This window comes from Drosophila nasuta, chromosome 3, assembly GCF_023558535.2.
Source record: "Drosophila nasuta strain 15112-1781.00 chromosome 3, ASM2355853v1, whole genome shotgun sequence".
Taxonomy (NCBI): Eukaryota; Metazoa; Arthropoda; class Insecta; order Diptera; family Drosophilidae; genus Drosophila; species Drosophila nasuta.
Window position 1 is genome coordinate 17,791,014 of NC_083457.1, and position 25,167 is coordinate 17,816,180.

Below are 25,167 nucleotides of genomic sequence, written 5' to 3' on the forward strand. Positions count from 1 at the left end.
CATGTATTTTAATTGAATTTAATGATATATAAATATTAAGTACACAAATTTATTTGAATTAAAGATTATTTGTGCAAATCGTTTTTATCGCAAACGAAAATAAATAAATAGCTAGTGAACTGTGCAAGTGCCGTTAAAAAGACCCCGCCATATTAATGAAAACAACGCCATTAGAAAGCGAATCGAGCCCGCGAGTCGAGCCCCGTGTGCCACTTGCCGAAATTGCAGGCGACATTGAAATCAAATAAATTCTGTGCGCTACACAAAGCAACCAACCAACACATTGCAGAATACAAAATTATAATAAAAATTCATTCCCCATTTATATATTTTCTACATACAGTTGTATGCCGAAAACCGAACGCGTGTTAGTGCCTGTGTATTAGTCGAATTTATATGTCTGTGTTTGTGTAAACGACGTCCCAACAACAGCAACAAGCAGCAGCAGCACGCAATAATAACGAAAAGCGAAAAGCAACAACGAGAGGACTACGTCAAAAAACAGCAACTAAAAACGGTGAGTACGACGAAGACGACTGACGAGCCCATCTAAAACTTCTTAGAATTTTGATTTCAATGTTTCCCGCATAGTATATTTACAGTATTATTAGTTTTGTATTTTGTTAAGAACACATTTATGTAGACATCGCGCTTTTACTGTTATGCGTGGCTGGCATTTGACCGGTGACGCCATCTTTTAACTCACACCAGAAAAGAAATAAATTTTTTGTTGTTTTTGGGATTGGTCAAGCACATTCCGGAGGAGTGTGTTTTTTTGTGCTACGCTTTGCGTTTATATTCGGTCAGAGTACAGGGCAGAATTGTGTATTTTCTTTGCCTAGTCATATTAAGAACATCTCTCTTTTCTCGCATTTACATTTTGTGGGTGGGAGAGCTTGTTAGCCGATTTACTTGCATACATTCAGATGTACATTTTTGTACATTTGTACATACAATATGCACATTGAGCTTTCTTTTCACGTCTCTATTATAACAAACGATGTGTTGTCATACAGGTTTCTGATTATAAATGCCGCCTTTATTAGTAGTTTTTTTCGACGCGTGTCTAATGCATTTTTTTGTGCTGATAAATGGTTTGCAGTTGTTTTTGTTGTTGTTTAACCGGCGCATCTGCTTACAAGCTTCGCGTCTCGACTGTGACACACTTTTCGGAGTTTCTTTCTAGGTTTTTGCTCGTTTTACAGCTTTGCCATTTGCATTCGATTTGTCGAAAAACCTCGTTACTTCGTTGTTATTGTTGCTGAGCCAAAAAGTGATAAACAGATTTGTAAATATCAGAAACTTGTTTATTTGCAAATGACAGCATCGATGTGTGTGCCACTTTAAGTTTTACTTGGAGTATTACTGTGCCATGTTGTCTGCGGTGGAAACTATACTCGAAATTCGATTATCGAATTCATCGGTATACAAACAAATAAAACAAAAACAACTTTATTTGACCAGTGTTGCCATACAAAATGATTTGCAAATGGCATGTACCCGGCATGTCTGATCAGTTGTCTATGCTGTTTCCACAATCTAATCGGAACTTGCCTTGTACTCTGTTCTCTAGTTGGATGCGAAACGAATACCTTTGTAATGTGTGTGAATAACTGTGAGTGCGTGTACTTGTATGCTCTTTCGGCAGTAGTTAACCTCATTTTCTATTTGTGGCAGCCATATTTTTATTGCCATCAATTAGCAAGCACATGCCGAGCTTGAGAAAGAGTAAGAGAGGAAGAGAGCGTAGTTAAGAGAGAGAGATTTCGAAAAATGCAATTGAAAAAGTTACAGCCTGATAAGAAAATCTACTGTTGAACTAATAAAGAGCGCAATCGTGCGTTACTGTGAAACTTTGTGGTTAGGCGCATATCATATTGGCATAACAACTAATCAAGCAAGCAAGCGAGTGGCTCAATAGCATGATAAAAAGAAAAAAGTCAGGTATTATTCCAACAAAATGACGTCATCGTTGTGCGCATTTTCTATTGAAATTCGTTGCCTTTTGTTGCTAATTCGAATTTGCGCTTCCTACTCTCTCACACACACACACATGCAGACTTGATGAGTTTTATAATTTATCTGAATTCTGCCTCTTATACCCCTTAACCATAGGATTGAGAGGTATTTTAAGTTAGTAAATTAAATGGTACGACTCAAAAGAGCTTAAAATTCTTAAGACGCAGGAAACACCTCGTAATCAAATCTAAATTCTAAATGATTCCCTAAGATTTAAATACAATTATTATTACAAAAAGTTAACGTAAACTATATGCAAGCAAACTTGAAACTGAAACTGAAGCTCCCACAAATATTTAATATAATAGATCAATATTTAGGTGAAACTGAATCATAATTGTGGAGTAAATTAATATTAATATTAATATTGAACTTCAAATTTTTTTTAATTTAAATAAAATAAAAAAAAATTTGGGTATGTCGCAGTTGACTACTCTTTTTTGTGTTTTACTACATAACTGTGTGTTTGTGTTTATGTTTCTGTGAGATATATTCCCTCCCCCTTTAAAACATACTTTGATTTGCACAATTTTTTGTGTATTTGCTAAATTAAAGTGCTACTGCACTTGCGAGCTTTTGAAAAATAGTATGGATGAAAGGGGCTTTGTATTTTGACCGACCGAGAAACTTCAACAGGTCGAAACAACGACAAAAAAAAAAAAAATACTGGCGCCCATGGGTGAGAATGGCACTATGGAGAGAACAAACGAATTGGAAACTACGAGTCCATTGTCACATATTCTGCTACTATTGCTATTTCAAGTGACAAATCAAAATTTGTTGAACGAATGAATGAGACGGAAGGCAAACTATGAATGTGAGAGTGTGTGTGTGGTTGTGGGAGGAAGTGCATAGTTAAAACTGTAAACAATTGTGAGGCAGCCTAGAAAAAGCGACGAGCGACAACAAATGTTTGAATGTGAAAAATTAGTTTGGGTTCTGATTTTGTGTTGTTGTTTTTCTTATTGTTGGTTTGTCTTTGCTTGTGACGGAAGTACAAATACAAATATAAATACAAAGGTTTTTGTATAAACAAAAAAACGGGTATAACTCAATACATGACTCACTTGATAAGAAGTAATCAAAGTCAAGACTGATTGATGTTGCAACAGAGAAATTTCCCTAACTTTCCAATTCTTTCAGGGTGTTGTTTTCTCACACATCACATATTTGAATAGAGAATTATTGGAGAAGCTGCTGCTGCTGTTGCTGCTAGCTAATGTATTTTAATTGAAATTTGTTTACTCATGCGTGCTGCTGCTTATCTAATTTCCCATTGACTGACGTCAGTTTGGTTCTGCCGTGTTGTCAGTCGTTGATTAATTGATTTACAATTTTTTTTCTCGTTACTTTTTCGAGATTAAGTGCATATAATTGTGACTTTCGTTTTGATTAATGGCAGCTTCTTATTCGACGTTAATGCCACGGTCTGGCAACGCTGTTGCTGCCTGCTCTAACACCGAACACAATTTGTCTAAATAGCAAAGCGTGGAAAATAAACTGGAGGGAAAGAACTGCATCACGAGAGAGAAAAGTAAACTCGTCTTTTGCTTTGGGGCAATTGAAAAGCCGCTTCAGCCAGGCACAAATACAAACACAAACACACATTGAGACAAGAGTGGTAGACAAATGCATAAATAAAGAGGCGTACGTGCCAAGCTTCAAACAGAGACATGTACAAATACACACACACACACACACGTTCATGCATAAGTAAGATTAAAAAAGAGATGTTGGTGCTGCTGCCGTTTCTTGCTTCTTGCTGCTGGCTAAACAACTGCAGCTCATCAATAAAACAACAACAATCACAACTCCAGAGACAACAGACAAATGTACAGTTGCATCAGACAGGCAGGCTACATCAACAACAATAACATCAGCAAACTGTGCTGCTGCAACACAACATAAATCTTATAAGAAAAATCAGGAAGACCATAGACCAGAGAAGAGCAAAGCAAAAAGCAGTAAACTCCCCACAATGTCAGCGAAAGGGACAGACGACAGATAGAGACGGAGACATCAGAGGCAGTGACTGCAAAAGCTCAGGCACGACGACAATGCTGTTAATTATACCAAATGTGTTGTGTGTGAAGTGCAAGAGAACAGCAGAGTTTGATAGAGATAGAAAGAGAGTAAGGAGCACAAAAATGTCTGTGTCGACAACAACAACAGCAATAAAATAACTGAAGCTGAGAAACACGACACAGCTGTGTTATTGTTGTTCTTGTTTTTCGTCATTCGTTTTGAACGCACCAATTGCATTGGGATGACGACGACGACTTGAAGACCCGTTATTATCTTCCTTTTGTGCCCGTTCCCGTTCTCTCTCTCTCTCGTTGATGATCCACATTTCAAATGGGATTTTTAGGTTAATTTCGTTTCATGGGTTTTGTTTGTGTGGGCGTGGGAAAAATGTCTGTAAATTGCAACAATTTGTTTCTAATTAATGTTATTTAAAAGTGAATAGCGTAGCATTAAATGCAATTTCGCAGCCAGAATCACGAACAGCTGACAGTGCTGTTAAATTGGGAAAGCGATTTTATGTGTTTAAATCATAGTATTTTTAACATTTTAGTAGCCTTAGAGTGTGGTAAGCTTATAACCCACTTAAACTCGCAAATGTCAATGAAAAAATATGATTATTATAAAGCTCTGCTTGCTGCTCTTTGCCAATAACAATGCAACAATGAAGCCACAAACGGCATAATAAAAGCACACAAACACATGGACACGTAACAATAGGCAGAGGCAAGCAAACAACGTGTTGCTGCATAAATGAATTCATAATGCAAAAATGTGAGGCACACGAAAGCCGCGACTCGACTCGACTTGCCTCGATACGATTACATAACAACTTTTATATCTTCCTTCTACGTATTGGCAAGCCCAAGACTCAAAAAGTCATAACTAAAAACCAAAAGTAAAGCCAAACAAACCGACCAACACAACTCCTCCTCGTCATTCATCTCGTCGTCGGGGCGAGACTTTTTGACGTTGCTTTGTGAATTATCTATATACATACACACATGTGTACAAAAGTGCATGTGTGTGAGTAATGGATTGCATGTTTGACCGCAAACATAATTTTGCTGAGAGTCTCTCGAAATTAAATAGCAAATTAACACCAGTAGCAAAGCATTGCAGGTAGGCATCATTGCACGCATTATTATACAAAATTCGCAATTTAATGTTGGCATGAGGAATTTCATTTGTAATTTGTTGTTTGGGAAGTGTGGTCACGCTAATTGATCATGCTATCGAAAAATATCGTTGGTGTTTTGGTAAGTTGAGTGGTTGGCGTTTTAATTGACTAAGGCAAGTCTAGTCATGCATTAGCAGCTCATCATATTTTGTAATTAATATGTAAATGTTGTAGATAGTGTAATATGAAATTACATATGAATTTATTTAAAAATCACCTGCTAAAGAGAGCTTCAAAACCGTCGAGTATTCCAATTATTTGTATTTACCCAGCGCGCCCTCTCGCTGCCCATTATGTGTAGTGTACAGAGTACACATAAAACGAACAGTAATACGAAAATATTTGAACGCGCGCTAACTAAAAATATTTTCATGACATCATTCAACGCCGATGCCGACGACGCAGCAGCAGCCAAGCAACAACACTGTTGTGGGGGGCGGCATCAATAATTTCCTCAGTTTTATTTTTTTGCATAGATTTTTTTAAGTCGGAAAATGTAGAATAACAAGTGTGTGTATATTTGTGTTTGTAACTGTTGCATTTTTGCGGACACGGAGGTCGTTAATATGCTGATCTGCATACAATTCGATTTTCTCTTTTACTTATGTTCTTATGTTTTCTCTTTATATTTGCAGACTAGAAAATTCACAAGATAAAAAAGAGTATTAAACGTGAAACAATTTCATTTTTAAGGTGAGTTTTTTAACGTAGCAGTAGACCACTCATGAATCGATAACGATAAGTCAGTAGAGTGGAAGGTAGGAGGCAAGTGGATGGTAAACAAACATGTCAAGAAGCAAACAGAACTTGACTTGTTTTATCTCTTGCTCTCTCACTCTGGGTAAATGTTTGTCTTTCAAAATGTGCAATGATAGTGAATAAATGGCGATGTGTTAACGCCGCACGTTCTCCCAATATTCAATTTATTCTCTTTTGCACACACGATTCGTGTCTCTCTCGCTCGCTTCTATTTCGTTCTGCCAGCTGACCGACTTATCGTTTTTGTTGACAGTTCTCTTGCGTCACATGTTGAGAGAGATAGCGAGAGCAACCACACCTTAAGTTGCTCTCTCTGTTTTTCTCTCTCTCTCTCTCTCTCTCTCTCTCTCTCTCTGGTTCTCACTCTGTATTCATGTTTGGTTAGGCTGCGCTGCGGACTTACGCCATAATTGCTATAATTAAGTTTTGTTTGCCAAAATTAAGTGATATGTGTCATCTGTAATTTGTTTGGCGGTGGAACTGAAAATGATGACTTGATTTTCCTTCTACTACTCTCTTCTCCCCACACACACTCCTCATAAAACATAATCAGCCAAGTTAGACAGTCGACAAATGATGTCACTCAGCGAAAACAAGTTTTCGCCAGTGTTGGTATTATTATTGTTATTTATGATAGGTGGTTTTGCAAATGCTTATATAAATATTTACAAACATTTATAATGAATGCAAGCAAGACAGATTCCGGTTGTCGTCTTCTTACTATTGTTTGTAGTACCATCATTTCACTTTCATTAATGACTTAAGTTCTCTTTAAAAAAAACACTCACATATAAGATACACACGACTGATGTACTTTCGTATGGAAATCGCTGGAATAACTTCACCTCTAATTCAATTAAGCTTGACCTTTGTTCTCGACGACTTTTTTCTGTCGTAAAGAGAATATTCTCTTATTTCGTAATGTTGTCTCGATTTAAATTGCGGCCACTTAAGACACAAGATTGTTGATTTATATATAAAACGAAGAAATGTAACCATCTTAACCAAATTGTTGACAAGTGCATTTATATTCTTGATCAAAATCAAACAATTAGCGGCGAATTGTCATGGAAATAGGGTCTTTAAACGTTGATGAAAAAGCAAAGCGGGACCATAATAAAGTTATTCATTACTCTCCGAAATTTGGCTCGCTTTGTGGCTCCACTCCATAGGAACCAAACACAACTAAATGGGTCAATGAACTACTGGGCAAACTCTTACTCTTTGCTTTTGGCTCTTTTGGATTTTATTATCACATAGACAGCTCTGTTGTGGCTTTTCTTCTTGTTGGCCATAAAAACAGTTTTTGGGCTTTACTGTCTTTTGGCAATTAAACACATAAGATGCCGTTTGATATGTCCAGCTTTTATTTATAAATTGTACTGCATGGTTGATTTTAATGCGTAAAAGCTGTTACACGTCCAACTACAGTTGATTGTAATATTTTTCAACTGTGTCCTCAACATTGGATTGGTTTTTTTTTAAACCCTCACTAGTCGCAGCCTGTGACCCTGTCAACGACCTCTTGGCAATCATATTCAGTAGTTGTCGAGTATGACATCATTCGTCATTACAACGCTTGGCCTAGAACCCCGAGCGTCGCTCGATGTCGCACTTAAACCGGCAAATAAAAATTTCACCCCCGAGAGCAGAGCGACGATGACGTCACTTCCTGTCATTAAGTCAAAACACACCCACCCTCCCCGTCTCCTCCATCCCACTCTAAGGATATTTTTACGAGTCGCGTGCTAGGAGAAACTTCCCTGCCAGTCACTGAAAAAACTGGCGCCACAATTCTATGATTCGGCGGCTGGCGCCGGCAACAAATTTCATAATGGCAGCCGCAGAGCAAGCTAAATGCCGGCAAAGGCAAATATGGAGAAGGCTCCATAAATGTAGGAGGCGGCATTTGGGTGGGCAGGTATTTGTCCCCTTGCCACAAGGAAGCGCGCTTCATTGCGTGGGGTGTTGGGTTGGCAAAAGAGAATTGACATTGGGCTTGGGGGTTGCTTGTGTTTACCCACCCACCCAACAAACCAACCAACCATTCACTTGTCTTCGTGGGCTTGGCCCGTGTCGTTGAACTTCAGCTCCTGCCTGGCAACACAACCACACGATGTGTCAATGGGAAGTTTTGCGCTCGATGCGTGTTTACTGTTACTTTGAGGCTCAGATGATCAATGGCCAGAACCGGCAAGCGTGTTAGTAAATTCCAGATAAAGTATACACACTTGCACATGTCCTTAACAACTGTAATTAGATACCGGCTAAATGAAACTTTAATGGGTTTTTGTATAGACATAAAGTCCCATTGCTATTGACTGACTTCCGTTTTCAAAGTACTTTAGCAGGAAGCATGTCTGGATAATTAGCTTAAACAAAAAATTATAGTTACATAACAAAATGAGAAAAATATGAAAGATATGAAAGATAAGCACATAGTACAATATTCACAACTGAAGATTGAATTATTGAAAAGTAAAGATTTCATACAACTTGTCATTTTGATGAAGAACAGACATATCTATATCAAATACGAAGTGTATATTGATTACGATGAGGGAAACGCCTTTGAAGACATAAGTGAACATCTGCTACACATTATAGATAAAGAAATTTCGATGAATCATTTTGTTCATACTTATTAAAATACAAATAATTTAGAAAATTTTATTTAATTTCTATATTTAAAACTGCAATTGATTAAATTTCATTTCAACAATTTTTTCCCTGCCATTAAAATAAAGCAACACATTAATGATATATACATAGATAAATCTATATTTAGATCTCCTTCAATTTCCTTTTGTGACGGACAATTTTAAGTGAGTTAACTTTCAAAGCGGATATTACAGACAAACTAAATTTGATTTGAATTCTGAATTAATTTTTTAACTTCAACACTTTATTTTTATTGTATTTATTTTGGAATTCACACATAAACAATTAAATTGAAAAGTGTGCAGACCTAGACACTGCCACCGCCCTCTATATGTAGTATAGATTGCATATATTTTGGCTGCTGTCCCAGTGAGTCAACATTTGTAGTTGGCAAATCTCTTGACAGCTCATTGAAAAATCATTTGGGGCTTAGAGCGAGCACCAAAGAAACAAACTAACTAAAAACATGGAAACAAACAATATGTGTAAACAGAATTGTTTGTAGTTTGCCAGACACAACACGCCAACTACTAGTCTTATCTTTCTTCGCTTGCTTGTTATGATCTCATATGTGAATTACATACACATACATATTCATCACTTAATTTCATTTCATTTAGCAGAGATCGGGTAATCTTCGTCGTCATGCAATGGCGCCAACTTCTTGAGGCGAAGATTTATGTGAGATTTTGCATTGTAATTCAAGCCACGCGACTTACACGCGACTATGGAAATGTATTCAGGCAGCTGCTTAGCAAAACAAACAAAATTAGCAAGATATGAGGCGAGTAGCAGAACGGACAGAGAGAGTATAAGTAAAAAAAAAACACGAGACACCTGTATAGCATCATTGCCTTATTCAGAAATTCCAAACACGACAACCAAGCAGTAATAAAATGACAATCAATTTTGAATGGAAAGCTGTATTAACAAAAAAAGTATATGAGAAATTATACAAATAGGTCAACCACGACGAAAAAAAAAACTTATTATTTTACATTGTTACGGTAATAAAAGTTATTAGTGCTAGACATAGTATAGAATATATACAAGTGTCGGACGGTTCCTCTTGATTATTTATGTTTTGATTGGTCGAAATAATTCATTTTATTTGTTCCTTTTGAGTGCAAACGATTTTAAAGAAATTCCAAAAAACAAAAAATTTCAACTTGTTTCCGCCCGGGATCGAACCGGGGGCCTTCTGCGTGTTAGGCAGATGTGATAACCGCTACACCACGGAAACAGTTGTGCATTGCGCTGCTAAAAGCGAAACAGTTTTGTTTCCATCGATGCTTCAAGTTGCTTACGAAGCACAATTTCTATCAGCTTCTCCTATAACTATATAAAAAGGCCCAGTCCTAATACTAATAAAATCTACAATTTTACAATTACGCACACTATATTTTAAATTAAAAAAGCTGAAGGCCTTGTTGCTAGTGCTTTCTGCCGTAATTAGCATTAATATTAATTTTGTATTATTGTTAATTTTGTAAATAAATTAATAATAAGTATAAAAAAGGTATTTCAGTTCCATAAACTATACCAAATCAATAACACATCCACAGTTGAAGATTTATAAAGGTTTAGTTTGTCTCTTTTATGTTGCTAAATTCAATTTTGTAGAGCGACCAATTCGTTTATCATAAATTTTACTTTTGTATTCAAACGAGTGCCTCATTAGATTTTAATGAAAAGCCCAAAAATTAATAATAATAATAAAAATCCAAAAAAATTTCAACCTGTTTCCGCCCGGGATCGAACCGGGGGCCTTCTGCGTGTTAGGCAGATGTGATAACCGCTACACCACGGAAACAGCTGACAGCGTAGTGACTCAATACCAAGCAGTTGCTTTGGGAAAATGGTATACATTTTTTATTAAATCAATATTGAACAAGATATATATATATTTTTTTTAAGCTTTATTAGAAAGTATGTATCTGTCTTCCAATGTATTCATAATTTATTGTAAATTGGCGTGGTGGAATAATGATTTTAATATTCATCTGTTTTAATTTTGTTTTTATATCATTTTTATCTTTACTAAAATAAAAATTATAATTAAATAAATTAGTAGCGTTTAAAAAATGTAAAAAAAATAAATTTCGGTTCGCAGCCGGTAGGATTCGAACCTACGCTCCCAGAGGGAATCTGATTTCGAGTCAGACGCCTTAACCACTCGGCCACGACTGCTTGCGGAGGCCATGAGACTAAAACCATACATATGTCTTCAAACAACATTCTGCATGTTCTTTGTTGTCTGTTCTTAGTTTCTCGGTTTTTGTAACTTTCTATATATACATTATTTCTTTAGCCACTCTATTAAAATAATTTAATATTAATCTTTAAAGACTTTCAATTAAAGAGTGTTTTAGAAACTTTTTGTATGTATATACCTCTAAATAAAAAAAAAGATTTGCTATTGCAAACTATAAATTGTATTGTAACATTTTAGAAAGAATAAAGTTAGCCTTAGCTATTCATTCATTCATTATTGCCTTGCTCACTATTTATTAAGCCTTAATCCAAGGCACAGACAGACAAATGAATGAATGTACGATATATCATATTTGTTCATTTACTCATAGTGGAAAAAAGTCACTGACAGCTACAAATTATCATTATTTACACTTGATGCTCTGCTCTGCTTGCATGGTTTATTGCACTCGCCGTCATTTGGAATTTGTTGCCTTTTTTTTTACATTTTATTTGTTATTTGTCAGCACATTGTGTTCAATGTGTTTCCCCTCGTCACTTTGAATGCATGTTTGTTTTGGTGGTCGAGCGTTCGTTCAGATGTTTGTATATGTAGTATTTGCTCCAGTAAACTGAACGATCTTTATGCAACAATGAATGCTGTCCCACTGACTGAGTGACTTGTTGCATGATTAAAACTGAATGAGAATCATTTGCGCATTGATAATGATGTTCAAGATGACGATGATGACCTTATTGCTGCAGGTTCTTTGTATACTCTCCTCCGGATGTCGTGTGATATTACGTAAGATTTCTTCAGTCATGATAATTGAATACTTGAGAAATTTAATTAACGCTGGCGTATGTGTGAAAATTAAATAGAGGGTGTCTGCTCTGGGGTTAATTGGTTGCCTTCAAGTGTTGTGAGCGATAATTAACAAAACATCTCTGCATAAAGCGTACACATAATTTGATTACAGAATGGTGAATGCATTGGCCTTAAAACGTTATCATAAGGTTATGGCTTAAATGCCTTAGTGTTCATATTTTGTGACCAACACATAGGCGTGCCTTTCAAGCAAAGTGTGATGTAATTGGATAATGTCAGCAGCACTGATAATAGAAAGTCTCGCCTATATTTAATTGTTGTCTTCCGTGCAAAAAGGTCAACTACAAACATATCCACTTGGAGCTTCCCTTGCGATTTGTGTGTGGCATGCAGCAGCGACAATTGTCAACGCTTTATTTATATTTAACCGCAAGCTCCAATGCTATTGCATTACGTCACATCACATCACATGATAAGTTAATTTGATGTGTGTATGTTGTGTTGTCATTTTCGCTTGTTTTTTTTCGGGCTAATGAAATCCGATTAGATATGCAGCAAGACCGCCAGACATTGCCAAAGTTCAATGCACTGCACAGTGCAATAAGCAAATAATTGCGTGGAGCTTACACGTACAATTTGTTGGCACAATTAACCATCTAGGGTAACCAGTGTTGCCATAAAATTCTACAGCTCAGATTTATCGATTAACTAGAAGTAAGATATGCGCTTTGGTTGCGCCTCCTTAGCTTCTTCTTTGCCAAGCTCACGCATTTACACCCATACATTCAACATTTAGAACGTGATCCTACACTTACTATGATTTGTAGGGCAACACTGGCAGACACGCAACACCTACGCGCCAGTGATGGCTCGTTAAGTTTATTGTATAGTATGTTGCTTTCTGCCCACACATACCGAGGCACTTGAAAACCGTTTATTTTCGAAATTATTCTGTTTGATTTCAACCAAACTTCTCGTCGCATCGCCCACGCACTCAACACACTCGGTGAGCACATACAGTAAAAAGTTCAATTACCTGGCAACGTTGTTGTGGTGTTCGTATAGTTGTAGTTGTCTCCCTCTCTCTTGTTCTTGCTCTCTGTTTTAACATTTGCTGTGAGCTGTCACTCAAATTGTACGGCACGCGCTCAGTCAGCCATAAGCAGCACTCACGTCATAATTAGCGGACAGCAGCAAAAGAACCATCTACCAAACAAAAACACAACCGTTGAAATGCACTTTTAATATGCATACATGCATTTGTTTGCTGGTCAATTGTCAAACGAACAAAAACAATATTCAAAGGTTCTTGCTCTTTCTCCCTTATGTTGCCTTTAGAATGCAATAAGCTGAGTACAAAGTTGCCGCTGCGTTGATATGCACACACTTTCTTTTTTTTCTTTCTGTAAAACAACTGCTGTTTTGCTTATTGCTGTCTTTATTGGGGCTTCCTCTTTAAATTGTCATTATCTTTATTTTAATTAGTCGGTAAGACAATATGCAAATGTGTATTCACATACCGGCAAGTGTAAGTTTCTATACGTGGGTGGAGTAAATATATGGGATATAATGCAACATGCAAAATTGAGAAATCTAAATAAACGCATTTGCTTTGCGAAAGGAAATCTAGGTTCGTGCATATGTATGTATATCAACTATCTGCATACTGCACTCACGTAAATAAACAAGACGCAGCGAAAGCGAAATTGAAGGTTAATACCATTCAAACCAACCACCACGCCTAAAATTAAACGAGCTACGCATTTTTTTTGTTTTTAGTTGTTTATTTGTTTTAAGTGGCGGCAGCGTTGTTGTTGCTGTTGCTGTCGCTGCAATCGTTCGTCTTTAGCGCTGCTCTTTACGCTTGAGATGCGGCATAGCGTTTTCTATTTGTGTGTGTGTGTGTGTGTGTGTATTTATTTTTGCTGCCACTTTCTTCATTTTGTTTTCTAGCGTCAATTTAATTTCGTAAAAAGTCAAATACACATTTATATCAAAATAAAAGAAAAATTATCTTAAAATAGTTTTTCCATTTCTATGTTGGCGCGCCGCACGTTTTATGTTCACACTTCCGTGGGTAGCGACGACAGTGGCAGCAAAGCTAGCTCGCTCTACTGCGTGCTCCACACCCCAAAAAAATAAAAATATTTTTCCAACGATTTTCCTTTCCAACTGTCGAATTATTCAAATTTTTTTTTTTTGTCCAAAATTAGACTTGTTGGGGTTGTAAATTAAATAAAATCATATAAGGAAAGCGATGTGGAAAGAGTTTGACCGACTCTCCAGAATTTTAGCTGTTGTGCTTTTTGTTGTTGCTTTTGCCATTCACAGTGCACGCAAACGTCATACACGTATGTATATACATATGTATCTGACCCTTTCGCTCTTGCGCTGCGTATATGTTGTGGCTTGCTCTCTGGCCTCTGCCGCTCTCTGGCTTGCTCAATTTGTCTCTCTTGCTCTCTGTGTCGGCAAATAAAAGTGGCACTGGCTGGATGGGTGGTTCAAGTGCGCCTCTCCCTGCAGTTTTATGCAGGCGCTTCACTCTCCTTTCGATATGCAACCCCCTTTTTGTTAGCTGGTTAGGAAAACCGAGACCGAAAATGTTGGTTTGCAGTTTTTAAGGTCAGTTGAGAATTTTCAGCTGAACTTCTCGTAAGCAAAAATTCGTATTCCAACCCGATAGTAATATTTAATATATTGCTTTTGTACGTGAACTAATCGTATAATTTTGTTCATTTTTATTTTTAGCATTTTTACAAAAATATAAACAAAGCAAAATATGACTGAAGTAGAGCAACCGCCACAGAACGGCATAGATCCCACCGCGGGTGATGATGATGAGAACAGTAAAGCACGCCCCGCTGACATTGAACAGGTAAGAGTGAAACAAGAGCTCTCATAAATTATACAAATAAAACTTACTTTCGTTACTCTACTAAAGGATATGCGTGAAATGGAGCGACGCAAACGTGTTGAGGCCATTATGGGTTCGAAACTATTTCGTGAGGAGCTGGAGCGCATTGTGGATTCGGCACGCGATGGTGGTGCTGGGGCCAGTGGCATATTGCAGCAATTGTCTGATATTGTTGGGGTACCAGTAACCCGAGTGGGCAATGTCTTTAAAAGCAGCAGTTGCATGGTACCTATCAATGATATACGTGGCGTGGAGTCGATGGGTTATGCCAAGGGTGAGAAGATACTCAGATGCAAATTGGCTGCCACTTTCCGTCTGCTCGATCTGTATGGCTGGACGCAGGGTCTGGGAGCACAGATCACAGCACGTCTCAAGGTTGATCAAGAGTACTTTTTGGTCAATCCCTATGGACTGCTGTATCACGAGATCACCGCGTCGGCACTTAATAAAGTCGATATGCAGGGCCAGATTGTTGAGCAGGGTACAACCAACTTTGGCGTGAACAAAAGCCGTAAGCTATACATGTACTGCAATGATATGAAAGGATCTCCTAACTTTGATTTGTTTAAAAATAACAGACTTTGTGTTGCACTCGGTTGTGCATGCCGCACGTCCCGACATCCGTTGCGCCATCTACATTGGCTGCAGTCCCGTCGTAGCGATCTCCTCGCTGAAGTCGGGTCTGCTGGCCCTTACCAAGGATGCCTGTGTTCTGGGTGAGATTAGCACACACGCCTATACCGGTCTGTTTGACGAGGAGGAGCGCAATCGTCTGGTCCGCAGCCTGGGACCAAACTCCAAGGTCATGTTGCTGGCCAATCACGGTGCTCTATGCTGTGGGGAGACCATCGAGGAGGCTTTCTATGCTGCCTGCCATATTGTGCAGGCATGCGAGACGCAGCTGAAACTGCTGCCCGTTGGCATTGATAATCTGGTGCTCATTCCCGAGGAATCGCGCAAACTGATCTACGATCAGTCGCGTCGCCCACCAGAGGATTTGGAGAAGAAGTTTGCTGCTGTCACGACCGACGAGGATGCCGCCGCTGCTGCCAGCAAAGAGGAAGCTGCTCCGCCCAAGATTGGCAGTCCACCCAAATGGCGTGTGGGTGGCGCCGAGTTTGAGGCATTGATGCGTATGCTGGACAATGCCGGCTATCGCACAGGCTACATCTATCGCCATCCATTAATCAAATCGGATCCGCCAAAGCCGAAGAACGACGTTGAACTCCCACCGGCCGTGTCTTCGTTGGGCTATCTGCTTGAGGAGGAGGAGCTCTTCAGACAAGGGTAAGTGCAAAAGGAGAATCAACCTGAATGGAATTGTTATTAATATGTTTGTGTATTTTGCAGAATTTGGAAGAAGGGTGATCTGCGCAAGGGCGGCGATCGCAGTCGCTGGTTGAACTCACCGAATGTTTACCAGAAGGTCGAGGTTTTGGAGACGGGCACACCAGATCCCAAGAAAATAACAAAGGTAGAGATCATAACATTTGAAGATAAGCATACGACACAACAGCAAACACAAAAAGTTGTTAACCTCAAGGAAATCCAGGGAAATTAGTGACAATTTGAGTACACTATAACCGATATCTGATTATCCTAAATCCTAATAGGAGCAATTTTTTATCCAAGCCCAGACAAAGATCAAGAGCAGCACAACATTCCAAGCAGCCATCTATAGATATATATATATATATTACTATTAATAACCATTAGACATTCTCACACTCTAAACTATATGCCACATTTTCTACTTGCTTTCTCAAAACAAACAATTAAATGAGCTAGTTGACAAACTTTGTTTACAAATAGAATCTGCAATAATTTTGTAACCAAAATGCAGCTGAATCGCCACTAAATATATTAAAAACAAACTAATGCTAAATTAAAGACAACAACAAATATGAAATGCTTTATAAATTGTAATTGTGCATTAATCAAATAAATATAAACGTATTTAACTAAATGTCGCATAGCTGATTGCTAATGATTTTGTGCCTTCTTAGGGAGTTTCCAAATTTTATTATTTGCCATACAAAAACTGAAAAATGAAAACAACAATGCAAAGAAAGAGAAAGACATTTGTTACTAAATATTTAATCGATAGTTGTGAATCAATATGAACACAAGATTACTAATCCAATCCAGCACGCATGTCTTTTATTTTTCTCATTAATTCATTCTGGTTTTTAATTCTTTTTCTTTGCATGTTTGTCTCTTGTCTATCTAATTATTTTATTTATCGATTTTTATTTTTCAATCACCAAAGGCACAAAACCATTTATGCTCGTTATATATTATTTATTAAAATAACATTCAATTATAATTAACATTTGCTTGCAATTGTGTAAATAAATATATGTCTGGTGGTGTTCCTTATACTAGGGAATATTTTGCCCTCTAATAATTCCATCATGATATTTCATGTTGTGCACAATTTGAACAAATTAAAAGAGTATTAAAACACATGTCGTTTATTTGCATTTAAAAAAAAATCGACAAAACAAATATTCAAATCTAAATGAAACAAATTTCTTTCTCTTTCATTATGAATTGCATCCGTAAATATGCGCGTGTAAACCCTTTTCGCTCCAAAATGAAACCCAAACAAAAACCCATGAACCATGAACTTTAGTGGGTTGCCGAAGGTTCACCCACTCACTCAACGCCAGTGCGGATCGAGGATCCTTTGCAGTTTGTGCCAGCCGGAACGACAACCAAGGAGTTTAAGCGCGTTCAACAACAAGTCAGTAAACGAATTTTAAGTTCCCCTCTCTGAATATTTAATAATATATTATTTTGTCAACAGATCAAGGATAATCGACGTGCGGATAAAATCTCGGCAGGACCACAATCGCACATATTGGAAGGCGTCACCTGGGATGAGGCAAATCGCATCAAAGATGCAACTGTCTCGCAGGCCGGCGATCATGTGGTGCTCATGGGTGCTGCCTCCAAGGGTATCATTCAGCGTGGCTTCCAGCATAATGCAACAGTCTACAAGGCACCTTATGCCAAGAATCCATTCGATAATGTGACAGACGATGAGCTCAACGAATACAAACGCACTGTGGAGCGCAAAAAGAAGAGTATTCATGGCGAGTGTAAGTGTTGGATCTTAAAATATACCATTTGGCTATAGACTTAATGTCATTTTTGTGATATTCCTATTGCAGATACTGATACTGATTTCTCCGAGTCGGAGGCGCTTAACTCGATGCAGGCAGCGGGCGCCCATGCGCATGCAAAACACGCACAGAGTGAACCAGAAACGGGTAAGATCACAACACAGTATCTCTTCTCTATCGATATTAAATTACACGTTATAAATGTTAATTGCAGAACACCAAGTGATACAAATCCAAACGCAGCAGGCGCCAATTCCCAGCCAGGCTGAGGTGGTCCTGAGCGATGGTAAGTGTCGATCTATATCAATATTGATCAATGTTTTCCTCTTGTTTTATGTCTGCGATTATTTATGATTATAATATACAAAAAACAGCGTTACGTCTTTCATATCACATCAAAAAACAATATTCAAATTTGTCAAACGGAAACTGGTTAAAAGTTTTCTTATTTTATTTCGTTTCTTTTTTATGCATTTCGTTATTTGTTATTTATTTTTGATTATTTTTTCGTTTTTATTATGTATTTTAGTTTATTGTAGAAACTATGTATATTTTTTTACGCATTTATTAATAATTTATCTAATGTAGAATATTGTATTATTTGAACAACTGACTTTGAATCTAACCTTTAATTTTACTTATGCTATTTTCCTTATTTTATTTATTTTTTGCCTCTACTCCACCTCTTCAACATAAACACACAAACACGAATAAAAACTTCAAATAATTTCATAACAATTACAATCGAAAGTTAACAAAAAAGTTCTCGTAGCACTTGATAGCGTCTCAACATCCTTCTTGTAAAAAATCAATACAAAAAAAGAAAAAAAAATTCGCTTCGATAACATTTCTGTTGTCTATCTGCTATTACAAATTCTATCTACTATTTAAGGGATCACCTGTTGTACGGCGTGTATTAAGTGATTTTTATTTCGACCACAACAACTACAACAATCACAGCTACAACAACGTTAACAATATAAATAAATTTAAAAAAAAAAAAACAAAAAATTCTTAAGTCCCTTTTGCAAGTTTTGCTTTTTACGATTACAGCTGCAGTTTTACTTTATATATGTATATTAAATTCTGCATTGTATTTATATGTTTATTGAGCACAGTTAATTGATGTCAATTTTATTTTTAATGCAATCTGGAAAATTGTTACTCAAAATTTTAAACGTTATGGTTCTTTTTTATATTCATTCTTTTGAACAATTTTTCTTAGCCAAACACAGGCGCAAATAAATTGGCGGCTCAAATTGCTATAATTATGTAGTTAAACATATTTTTAGAATGTGTGTAGGGCAAAAAAAAAAATGAAATGAAAATACAACAAAACCTAAAACAGCTAAAACAACAGCGAAGCTCAACAAAACACGAATACTACTTCTTCTTCTACTACTACCACTTCTACTACTACATACTACCTTTTCTACTACTATAACCAAACTACATGTGTGTGTGTACAATGCTGCTGCTGCGCTTTAAATTATCTACACACCACCACTTTCTTTAAAACAAAAAACCAAAACAAAAACAATAAAATGCAGTTTAGTACCATACATGTAATGAGTTAGAGGTGAGTGCAGCACACAAAGGATTAGTGTGTAGTATAACAGCAAACAACAACAATCATAACACTACTACTCGTAAATAGTTTATAGACCGCAGCGAAGAATTAATCTATGCATCTTCTCATACATAATAAATATCATAACACATTTCATCGTGCGCTGTTAATTAACATTCAGTTAGCTTTTGCAGTTCTCTCTGATTGCGCTCTGTTAATTCTCATTGCTCGTCATGCTAACAGAATCAATTAGCTGTTTAATTTGCATAAGGGCTTCGCTTACATTTTAAATGTACCTAAAGCAGGGCTGTAAAAACGAGTGTGGTATATTTAAGATACTACTCGCTTCGCAAGTTTTACTTTTTTGCAGCCTTGTTGCATATAATGTTATTCACATTTAGTTAGTTTTGTTACTGCAGCTGTGTTTACTGTTTATTGCCGTTTGCATTCTCAGTTGTTTTAGCCGTGAACTACACAATACACTACAGCTAATCCAACACTACAACCAAAATTTACTAAGCATGCATCGATACTAACTGTATTTAGTATTACTAAATAAATCCTAACTTGTATGATATATTGAACATATATTATATTTTTTCTATTTACTGCTTAAGTATGTTTATCATAATTTATGTTTTATTTTTGAATCTGAATCGAACGAGATCGAAGCAGAAAAACAGCACACGAAATATGTGAATTTATATGTTACATTTTATTTCTCAATACTCAATTTTAGCCACACTTAGTTTTATTAACGGCGAACGCTCTCATACAGCCACAAATCGCAAGCCGCCAACTGGCCGAGGTAACGATCCCCTTTCTCTCTCGATTAAAAATCCATTCCTTGAACAGCACAATATATAATATTATATAATGCTGTCATATTGTTGTACATAAATACTTGAACTAATGGCCAAAATGTTCCACTGTTGATCGGTGTTAATAACTCCTTGCTCCAAACCTAAACATCACTTTACATATATTATTGCACCCATTTAACCCCTAAAACTTAGATCATCCGGTTTTGGATTCAGCTAGGACAAGAGTTAGATATGTATATATACCAAATATATTTTTGTAGTAGTATTATGAACTATGTATTTTAGAGTAAATCACAGTCAGTCAAACGTGCCGCAATCTTCAGGTACAGATTCGCTGGCGGGCTCTTGACTTGAGTTGCGCTCTTGAGAGTAAGTCTTGTTTCATTCATCGATGTCATCCAAGACTAACTGTTCACATTACATTTCTTATTCCCACACACACACTCATTCAAAATGAAGAAGCACAAATTCAAGATCAAGCAAATCACGATTCAGTCAGTAACCAGAAGATGTTGAACAGCGTTGAGGGGCAGCCTATGAAACCGAGTGCCGAGGAACAAGAAGCCGCGCATCGTCTGCAGACTCAGAGTAGCTGTCGTCGTGATCTAAGCATTGCCTTTCATAATCCCAATAGTAATAGTAGTAAGATGACCCAACCCAATCCCAGTCCCAGCCCCAGTGTTAGCGCAACTGACTTGACACAGCAAAGATTAGCCGATCCTCAAGCAGCAGCACCTTTGCTGATTATGCGAGACTTGTATCCCTATGCCTATTTGGCTGCGTATTTGGGTCGCTGTTGTCAGCCCGAGATCTGCTCAGCTCTTCTAAGAGCCATACACTCGGAGCACTTGCCTTGCTATCGCAGCGGTGGTCAACGCTCCAGCACTACTTCGAGCACGGTGACCACTCCAAACACCAACGAATCTTCGCCGTCACACAAAACTCTACAGTTAGTGAATAATGTGCCAGCTCCGTATCGCACCTGCTCGCACTTTGGCTTCAATTCGCCGCGACAAACTCCGCGTACGGCGCACCGACACATGCCGGATGGCACAGAGCGCATACACTATCGTCCCATGCAACGGCACATCAGCTACGAAGAGATCTTTGCGACTCCACGTTATGAGCAGCTGTGTCAGCCCTGTTTCGAGCATTTGCTACGCCTTAAGCCGGAGATACGACGTCGTGCTGGTCCGGGCAGTAGCAGCGGCGGCGATTATCCCGATGATCTTATCAGTTGTGGCAGCAGCTTAATGACGCCGCGCAAACTCACGACACTGACGGAGACGAATGATGAGCATCTCGATAATTACGTAGAGCGGGCTTCGTGTCATGCGGGCACCCAGACAGATGGGAGTTTCCTGCGTCAACTCGAACGTTTTAACTTCTCTGAGGAATCAACCAATACCAATTATGGATCAAGACTGCTACTCAGTGACTTGAGCTTGGCGGGTTTTCAGAGTTCCTGCAGTCGTGCAGCGAGTGCAACAAGTGAACCGCCACTGCGAGCCCTAGCCGGTAGAGGATTGGAATCGAAAGCAACCGTAACGGATATTACAGAGGTCTGGAATTTTGGCAATTGGCAGCAGGAACCTGCTGAAGAAGAAACTCCTCGGGGTCAAGAGCCACTCACTGAACATCGCATTACGCTTGAGATAACACAGCAATTTAATGCCGCAGAAGAGCAGCAAGCAGCGGAAGCATTTGAACGACAGTTAATGTCTCGCGACGAGCGGCAGCGTCGCAAGTGTGAATTTCAGGAGTTGTGGCAGGATCATGTACAATACTTTGGTTCCAAATCGGCTATGGAAGAGGACATCCCGGATGGTTGGTTAAGAAGCCTTCACAACGGTGGCGAAGTAGCTGAAATTATAGAAGAACCAATTGGTGAAGAAGCGGATCGTGATGAAAAGGAAACGCATCTGGTGGCTGTCGAGGAGCTGCCAGTTATGCTCCAAAAATTTGAGCAAAGTCTATGTGTTGTACAAGATAATTTAGGTAGACTAGTTGCTGCCACCCAAAAGCTGCAAGGCGATATAGGCAGAGAAGGATTAGCTTTAGAGGTAACCGAGGGAAATGGCACGTTATATCGGTCGATTAGTTTGGAGAATATTCCCGCAGCTGAAGATGGAGCCATTGTTTCCGAGCAACCACAATCGATGAACTCTAGCACTGAAGCTGAAGAGGAAGAGCAAGCGGAATTTGAGCTGCCTACTGAAAACGAGCATGAGGAGAAGCGGGATGTTGAGAAACCTGTCTCACCTTTGTCCGAACGTAAAGATATCGCAAAGGACGACATCGAGTGCATTGAAGACGATGAAAAGGAGATCGATGAGCACGAGTGTCCCATTGAAATAGTTAACTCTGTGGAGCAACAGACAGAGCACCCTCCGGAGACAGCAACACCAGCTTGTCCAGCGCGCGATAATGCCATATTTTCACCACTGGAGAGAGAGATTCTCGAACGCATTGAGGCGGACCGCTTGAAGGAGCGTGAATCGATCTTTGGAAGGATTGACGAAAGCATACGCAACAAGTTGACATGCGCCAAACTCAGAAATATCGCGAGTGATGTCGAAGAAACGTTCTCAACTTGCACACACATCTTTCGAAGTCCTCCGAAGACACCATCTAACTCTGCAGCTATAGGTAGCGAGTCGCCGCACCTTTTTCAGTTTAGCAGCGAACCGCGTCCGTCCACCTATACCATGCACAACATTGATGCGCCTAGCTGCTCGACTGCCCATCTACATGTCATCAGGGGTGAGGCGCCGCGATTGTCACGTTCCTGGGCAAGCTATCGGGAGAGCAGCGAACGATCATCCTCATCGCCTACTTCGTCGGCAGCGTCGCAACCTTCTGTCGACAGCAGTACAAAGACCACAAAGACCTTTCATTATCGTAGCACTCCGCGCAAGAAACGAAATTTTATCCAGGAGAACATACGAAATGCAAGCAAACCTCGCGTTCTGCCCAAACCCGCATCAAGCTCGGCAGAATATACTCGTAAGAACCGCAACCAGGCGGCATTCAACAATGATCCATCTTCTGTATGCACATTTCAGGCGGAGGAACGTGGCAGCGGTGCTCGTTTATGGGTCTCATTGCCCGTAAGTCCTCGTGGCATTCTTTGTTCGAAACGCAGGTCAGTTAGTCCAGGACCTTCAGCAACTTATCCGACATCGCATTCCTCCTGCTCGCCATATGGGAAACGCCGCAAACAAATTGGCATTCACATGCCCAAGGGACGACGTAACGCCAATTCACGCAATGCCCTGCAGAAGTGTTTGTCGAGTAGCACTTTCCTTTCTGAAATATGTGAAATGAATAGTTTGCATCAGGCGACTTCAACCTCAACCTTTGATGTCAATCTTAAGGAAGACGATACCCTAATTCCCGTTCAGGAAGAAGTGCCTGCAATAAATTTGAATAAAACTGATAGTACTCTTTACTATAGTGCCAATGACAGCTCACTGCCAGAAGGTCAGGGAAAAACTGTTCTAGAATTGGGAAGAAATCACATGAAAACGACAAGATTGTCTGGCGGTGAGACCACAGACTCCGCTAGTCAAGTTGATATGGAAGAGGAAACAGATGCTGCGGAGGTAACCGCAGAGGAATATGTTGAGAATACAAGCTATACTGGCGAAATTTCGGAACACTCGCTAAATGAAGAGATGGATCTTCCAGAAGCTAACGCAACGCCCTCTGGTGATGCGGAGACCACTGAGGAAACCGATGGGGAAATTCTCCAAGAAGAGGAAAACAGTACGCATGAAGATCCAGAAGAAAACTCTGAAGCCATTGAAAATAGAATTCAAGCGGACTCGCAGCCCTCTTCCAGCGACGCTCTACCAACATCAAGCATGGAAAATGTTACGATTGCCTTGGGCTTTAGGGTGCTGGCACCAAGCCAGGACATTATCATCATCGACAAGGATTCTGAAATATCAAGTAATGTTGCAGAAAACGAATGCGACAATCCCACCTCTGAATTGGTTGAACTGCAAGAAGAGGAGGATGAAGTGAGCAGTATGATCCAAGTTGTTGAAAGCGGCTCATCAGCGTATATGCTCAAACCGGGGAATGCACAATTTAAGCTAAGCTTCAGTAAACCATCACAAAGCTCTGAAGACTACGAAACCGAGAGTAGTTCAACGAATAGGGAATTCCTACTAACTACAAATCGGGACTTGCAGCAAACCTCAGAGCAGGAAAATTCCGAGGATGATGATAACAAGCCAAACACTTCTGCAGCGGCAGCTAAAAAACGAAAATCACGAAAAAAGAAAGCCAATGCACATGTTGATTCCGAAATTGTATTAAATACGCAGTGTAAAATCATAGGTGGAACCCTACATATATCCGAGGACCATCTCGACGACATACAGTCACCTCGAAACATAAATAGGGAGAATGATTTAAACCCCTTTATCGATTTGCAAGATTGGAACATCTTTGAAAATGCACTTGAAGAGGAAGAATTAAATATTACGGATGATGAACTTGAAATAGAAGTTGATTTAGATATAGATTCATCCGAAGAGCACTTGACGATAAACCTAACTTCTAACCAATTACAGTTATCGGGCGAAGACACGCTTGAAATCGACATATCCCTTGGTAGCTACAATAACTTCGGTCAACTTCAATTGGAACTTGATGAAGGTCTGTTCGTACGCAGCTCTCCTACTGAAAATGATTTGATTTTTCCAGAATACTTTGATTTTGGTTCTTTTACGCTAGAATGTTCAATAAGCGAATGTCCGTCAAATGATGACAGTTCTTCGGGAAAATCGCAATGCCTGGAAGAAACCCAAAATGAAACAAACCATTTAATACACATGGAGGAAGAGATAAAAAATAAAAACGAATCTGATGTTAACAGCAAATAGGAGAACTAATAAATATTTTTGCAGACGAGTTGACCTCAGACGATCCCAAAACACCTCAAACGCTATTGTCAAATGAAATAATTGCATAATTCTTTTCTTGTGTCAAGTCAGAGTCAACAATGCAAAGAAGATCCTCATTTTTATTTCATATCATTCACTATTGAATAATT

General features: G+C 38.7%; 1 protein-coding gene and 3 non-coding genes across 13 annotated transcripts in view; 1 reads left to right on the forward strand and 3 right to left on the reverse strand.

Annotated features, from left to right (window-relative positions):
* LOC132791511 (protein hu-li tai shao) overlaps positions 1 to 25,167 on the forward strand; it is a 29,682-nt gene that overhangs the window by 992 nt on the left and 3,523 nt on the right. For 3 of the 10 annotated variants that reach the window (XM_060800461.1, XM_060800463.1, XM_060800462.1), the window contains exons 2-12: positions 344 to 517; positions 5,857 to 5,914; positions 14,415 to 14,541; positions 14,608 to 15,091; positions 15,159 to 15,867; positions 15,931 to 16,054; positions 17,216 to 17,326; positions 17,390 to 17,684; positions 17,757 to 17,855; positions 17,923 to 17,994; positions 20,562 to 25,148. In XM_060800461.1, the coding sequence (XP_060656444.1) occupies positions 14,446 to 14,541; positions 14,608 to 15,091; positions 15,159 to 15,867; positions 15,931 to 16,054; positions 17,216 to 17,326; positions 17,390 to 17,684; positions 17,757 to 17,855; positions 17,923 to 17,994; positions 20,562 to 24,997 (6,426 nt within the window). In that variant the 5' untranslated portion in view covers positions 344 to 517; positions 5,857 to 5,914; positions 14,415 to 14,445 and the 3' untranslated portion in view covers positions 24,998 to 25,148. Of the gene's footprint in view, positions 1 to 18; positions 518 to 5,856; positions 5,915 to 14,414; positions 14,542 to 14,607; positions 15,092 to 15,158; positions 15,868 to 15,930; positions 16,055 to 17,215; positions 17,327 to 17,389; positions 17,685 to 17,756; positions 17,856 to 17,922; positions 17,995 to 18,459; positions 18,528 to 20,017; positions 20,087 to 20,561; positions 25,149 to 25,167 lie in introns of those variants that run through there. The other 7 variants (XM_060800468.1, XM_060800467.1, XM_060800471.1 and 4 more) reach the window with 6 other exon arrangements.
* Positions 9,812 to 9,884, reverse strand: Trnav-aac (transfer RNA valine (anticodon AAC)). The gene has a single exon. It is a non-coding gene; the product is annotated as a tRNA-Val (tRNA).
* Positions 10,382 to 10,454, reverse strand: Trnav-aac (transfer RNA valine (anticodon AAC)). The gene has a single exon. It is a non-coding gene; the product is annotated as a tRNA-Val (tRNA).
* Trnas-cga (transfer RNA serine (anticodon CGA)) lies at positions 10,750 to 10,831 on the reverse strand. Its single transcript has one exon. It is a non-coding gene; the product is annotated as a tRNA-Ser (tRNA).